Source organism: Somniosus microcephalus, unplaced genomic scaffold, assembly GCF_052327205.1.
Source record: "Somniosus microcephalus isolate GS21.2 unplaced genomic scaffold, FLI_Smic_1.0 unresolved_chr4, whole genome shotgun sequence".
NCBI lineage: Eukaryota > Metazoa > Chordata > Chondrichthyes > Squaliformes > Somniosidae > Somniosus > Somniosus microcephalus.
The window spans coordinates 45,150,592-45,155,338 of record NW_028225182.1 but is presented as its reverse complement, the minus strand read 5'-3'; the positions used below and the strand labels follow the sequence as shown (position 1 = coordinate 45,155,338).

The 4,747-nt window shown below is 51.0% G+C and overlaps 1 protein-coding gene across 2 annotated transcripts in view; it reads right to left on the bottom strand.

Moving 5' to 3' along the window:
- Positions 1 to 202: 202 nt before the first annotated feature.
- LOC147090671 (baculoviral IAP repeat-containing protein 1-like) overlaps positions 203 to 4,747 on the bottom strand; it is a 126,691-nt gene continuing 122,146 nt past the window's right edge. For both annotated transcript variants that reach the window (XM_085977438.1, XM_085977439.1), the window contains one exon: positions 203 to 1,771. In XM_085977438.1, coding sequence (XP_085833564.1) covers positions 1,401 to 1,771 — 371 coding nt within the window. In that variant the 3' untranslated portion in view covers positions 203 to 1,400. The remainder of the gene's footprint in view (positions 1,772 to 4,747) is intronic.

Below are 4,747 nucleotides of genomic sequence, written 5' to 3'. Positions count from 1 at the left end.
TGATTATCGCTCCTGTGAAGCGCATTGGGATGTTTTACTACGTTCAAGGCGCTATATAAATGCAGGTTGTTGTGTCCTGTGCTTTATGAGCCGGTGTGAGAAATGCCTTCTAAACGGAAGCTGCGACCCCTAGTGGGCAGATTTTATTGTTTTTTAAATGTGTTCAGAATATCGCTGCATCAACAAAAGCGTGAGTCCAGGACAGAGTGCTACAGCCCAGTCTTTATTTGCTTACAAGCCTTTACTCAGAGGCTTATATTACATACTGTGCACCCCCAAAGATAAGCTAGCAACCCTTCCCCAGCCTACTCCCAGATAGAAGAGCAAGCGAGTCCCCAATTAATTCCCGCCACCTGCATAAAATTAACACTCAATTGCTATACACCACTTCAGGACAAATGGCATGTTGGCCTTCATTGCAAGAGGATTTGAGTACAGGAGCAAGGATGTGTTACTACTGTTATACAAGGCCTTGGTGAGACCACACCTGGAGTATTGTGTGCAGTTTTGGTCTCCTTCCCTAAGAAAGGATATACTGTACTTGTCATACAGCAAAGGTTCACCAGACTGATTCCTGGGATGGCAGGACTGTTGTATGAGGAGAGATTGGGTCGACTAGGCCTGTATTCACTGGAGTTTAGAAGAATGAGAGGGGATCTCATGGAAACGTATAAAATTCTGACAGGGCTAGAGAGACTGGTTGCAAGGAGGATGTTTCCCCTGGCTGGGGGGGTCGAGAACCAGGGGTCACAGTCTCAGGATACGGGGTAGGACAATTAGGACTGAGATGAGGAGAAATGTCTTCACTCAGAGGGTGGTGAACCTGTGGAATTCTCTACCACAGAAAGCTGCGGAGGCCAAGCCACTGAATATATTTAAGAAGGAGATAGATAGATTTCTAGACACAAAAGGCATCAAGGGGTATGGGGAGAGAGCGGGAATATGGTACAGGAAACTTTTTTTTAATCCGGCACAGACGGGACCAACGTGGTGCCGGTTCATCAAAAATTCCGGATAACCGAACGCTATAGTAAAAGATACGGAGCTGAGAGCTCCGTATAAAGCAACAAACCCTGTTGCTTAGCAACAGGTTCAGAACAATGGCCACAAGTTGCAAGCATCTCTGTAGCTTAGCAACAGCTGCAGCAACACCCTTGCACAGCAACAGATGGAGGAAGGCAAGTAATAAAAGTTACCTGAACCTACTCCTGAATTTTGCCGGTTAACCGAGATTTCCGGTTATTTAGGTGCCGGTAAATCGAAAGTTTCCTGTATTGAGATAGAGGATCAGCCATGATCATATTGAATGGCGGAGCAGGCTCGAAGGGCTGAATGGCCTACTCCTGCTCCTATTTTTCTATGTTTCTAGGACAATTACCAGGCGCAATCCACACCCATTTCTACCCCTCCGTCTGTACAATTGGCGTGAACGGGAGCAGCCATTGCCACATCAAGCGCAGACGTCTAGACTGAGGGTGGTTCTCCTTCATGGCATTGAACATATTGAAGTCCATGGTGTCCAGCATCCAGCTCAGCATCTGGACGGTCACCAAGGCAGGGAGCCTGGAGACACACTGCACAAACGCCTTGAAGGTGTCTGGCTGGGGCTTCAGCTGATTGGTGTACAGTCGAGAAATATGCAGTTCCCTCAGCTCGTCCATGTTGCCCAGTATCAGGAAGAAGTCCCTCCATCCCAGGTCACTCAGGTTCTCATTCATATTCAGGTTGAGAATCTCGAGTCTCGAAAGATGACCGCTTTTGGCTACTTTTGCTGTGGGGGCGGGGCGGGGAGCGGGAAGGAAAAAAATAGCTTGTGAGAGACGATGTTAACAAGTCGCGCTTAAACTTTAAGGAATTGCTACTTCCTCCCAGAACAAGGCGCCAGGAATTGACACGGTTCGGTAGAGATTCCTTTAATTCAATCAGTAAGCAAAGGTGAAATATGCTGGTCTCATCAACCCTGTGCTCCCCGGCCTACATTGGCTCCCGGTCCAGCAATGGCTCGAATGATCTAATTCCCGTCCTTGTTTTCAAACCCCTCCGTGGCCTCGCCTCCCCTCCCTATCTCTGTAACCTCCTCCAGCCCTACAACTCTCCGAGATCTCTGCATTCCTCCAATTCTGGCCTCTTGCGCATCCCCCGATTTTCCTTTGCTCCACCATAGGCAGCCGTGCCTTCAGCAGCCTGGTCCCTAAGCGCTGGAATTCCCTCCATAAACCTCTCCGCCTTTCTCTCCTCCTTTAAGGCGCTCCTTAAAATCTACCTCTTCGACCAAGCTTTTGGTCACCTGCCCTAATACCTCCTTATGTGGCCCGGTGTCAAATTTTGTTTGATTAAACTCCTGTGAAGCTCTGTGGGACGTTTTGCTACGTTAAAGGCGCCATATAAACACAAGTTGTTGTTCGATGAAAGTCTCATTATAAATATAATTTTATAAACTCTCAGTAATATTCCCAGTATTGGACTATGATACAAGGCAGTAACACGTTGATCAGTTTTAGATGTCACCTTAACACTGAGGCCTGTAACATTCGATAGAATCTGGAACAGTTTCCCATGGATTGGAGGGTAGCTAGTGTTACCCCACTATTTAAAAAAGATGGTAGAGAGAAAATGGGGAATTACAGACCGGTAAGCCTGACATCGGTAGTGGGGAAAATGCTAGAGTCCATTATAAAAGATGTCAGAGCAGAGCACTTGGAAAACAGTGACAGGATCGGACAAAGTCAACATGGGTTTACAAAAGGTAAATCGTGCTTGACTAATCTACTGGAATTATTTGAGGATGTAACTGGTAAAATAGCTAAGGGTGAACTAGTGGATGTGGTGTATTTGAACTTTCAAAAGGCTTTCGATAAGGTCCCGCATAAGAGATTAGCGTGTAAAGTTAAGGCACATGGGATTGGGGGCAAGGTATTGACGTGGATAGAGAACTGGTTGGCGACAGAAAGCAAAGAGTTGAATAAATGGGTCTTTTTCCGAGTGGCAGGCAGTGACTAGTGGGGTACCGCAGGGATCGGTCCTTGGACCCCAGCTATTCACAATATATATTAATGATCTAGACGAGGGAACTAGATGTAATATCTCCAAGTTTGCAGTCGACACAAAGCTGGGTGGGCGTATGTGCTGTGAGGAGGATGCCGAGAAACTCCAGTATGATTTGGACAGGTTGGGTGATTGGGCAGAAGCATGGCAGATACAATATAACATGGATAAATGCGAGGTTATCCACTTTGGTGTCAAAAACAGGAAGGCAGATTATTATCTGAATGGCAATAGATTGGGAGAAGGGGAAGTGCAACGAGACCTGGCTGTCCTTGTGCACAGTCGCTGAAGGTAAGCATGCAGGTGCAGCAGGCGGTTAAGAAGGCAAATGGTATGCTGGCCTTCGTAGTGAGAGGGTTTGAGTACAGGAACAAGGATGTCTTGCTGCAGTTGTACAGGGCCTTGGTGAGACCACATCTTGAGTATTGTGTGCAGTTTTGGTCGCATTATCTGAGGAAGGATGTTCTTGCCATGGAAGGAGTGCAGCGAAGATTCACCAGGCTGATACCTGGGATGGCAGGAATGATGTATGAGGAGAGATTGGGCTTGTACTCGCTGGAGTTTAGAAGAATGAGAGGGGATCTCATTGAAACTTACAAAATTCTAACAGGACGAGACAGACTAGATGCAGGAAGGATGTTCCCGATGGCCGGGGAGTCTAGAACCAGGGGTCACAGTCTAACGATAAGGGGTAAGCCATTTAGGACAGAGATGAGGAGGAATTTCTTCACCCAGAGAGTGGTGAACCTGTGGAATTCTCTACCACAGAAGGCAGTGGAGGCCAATTTATTAAATACTAGCTGAAGTGCCCGGCAGTGCCGAGGCTTTTCAAGGGCATGTTGTTGTTGGAAGAGAGAGAGAGAGCGACTGGGGGGAAGAGAGAGCGCGACTGGGGGGGAAGAGAGAGCGCGACTGGGGGGAAGAGAGAGCGCGACTGGGGGAAGAGAGAGCGCGACTGGGGGGGAAGAGAGAGCGCGACTGGGGGGGGAAGAGAGAGCGCGACTGGGGGGGGGAAGAGAGAGCGCGACTGGGGGGGGGAAGAGAGAGCGCGACTGGGGGGGAAGAGAGAGCGCGACTGGGGGGGAAGAGAGAGCGCGACTGGGGGGGAAGAGAGAGCGCGACTGGGGGGGAAGAGAGAGCGCGACTGGGGGGAAGAGAGAGCGCGACTGGGGGGAAGAGAGAGCGCGACTGGGGGGGAAGAGAGAGCGCGACTGGGGGGGAAGAGAGAGCGCGACTGGGGGGAGAAGAGAGCGCGACTGGGGGGGAAGAGAGAGCGCGACTGGGGGGAAGAGAGAGCGCGACTGGGGGGGAAGAGAGAGCGCGACTGGGGGGGAAGAGAGAGCGCGACTGGGGGGGAAGAGAGAGCGCGACTGGGGGGGAAGAGAGAGCGCGACTGGGGGGGAAGAGAGAGCGCGACTGGGGGGAAGAGAGAGCGCGACTGGGGGGGAAGAGAGAGCGCGACTGGGGGGAAGAGAGAGCGCGACTGGGGGGAAGAGAGAGCGCGACTGGGGGGGAAGAGAGAGCGCGACTGGGGGGGAAGAGAGAGCGCGACTGGGGGGGAAGAGAGAGCGCGACTGGGGGGGAAGAGAGAGCGCGACTGGGGGGAAGAGAGAGCGCGACTGGGGGGGAAGAGAGAGCGCGACTGGGGGGAAGAGAGAGCGCGACTGGGGGGAAGGAGAGCGCGACTGGGGGGAAGAGAGAG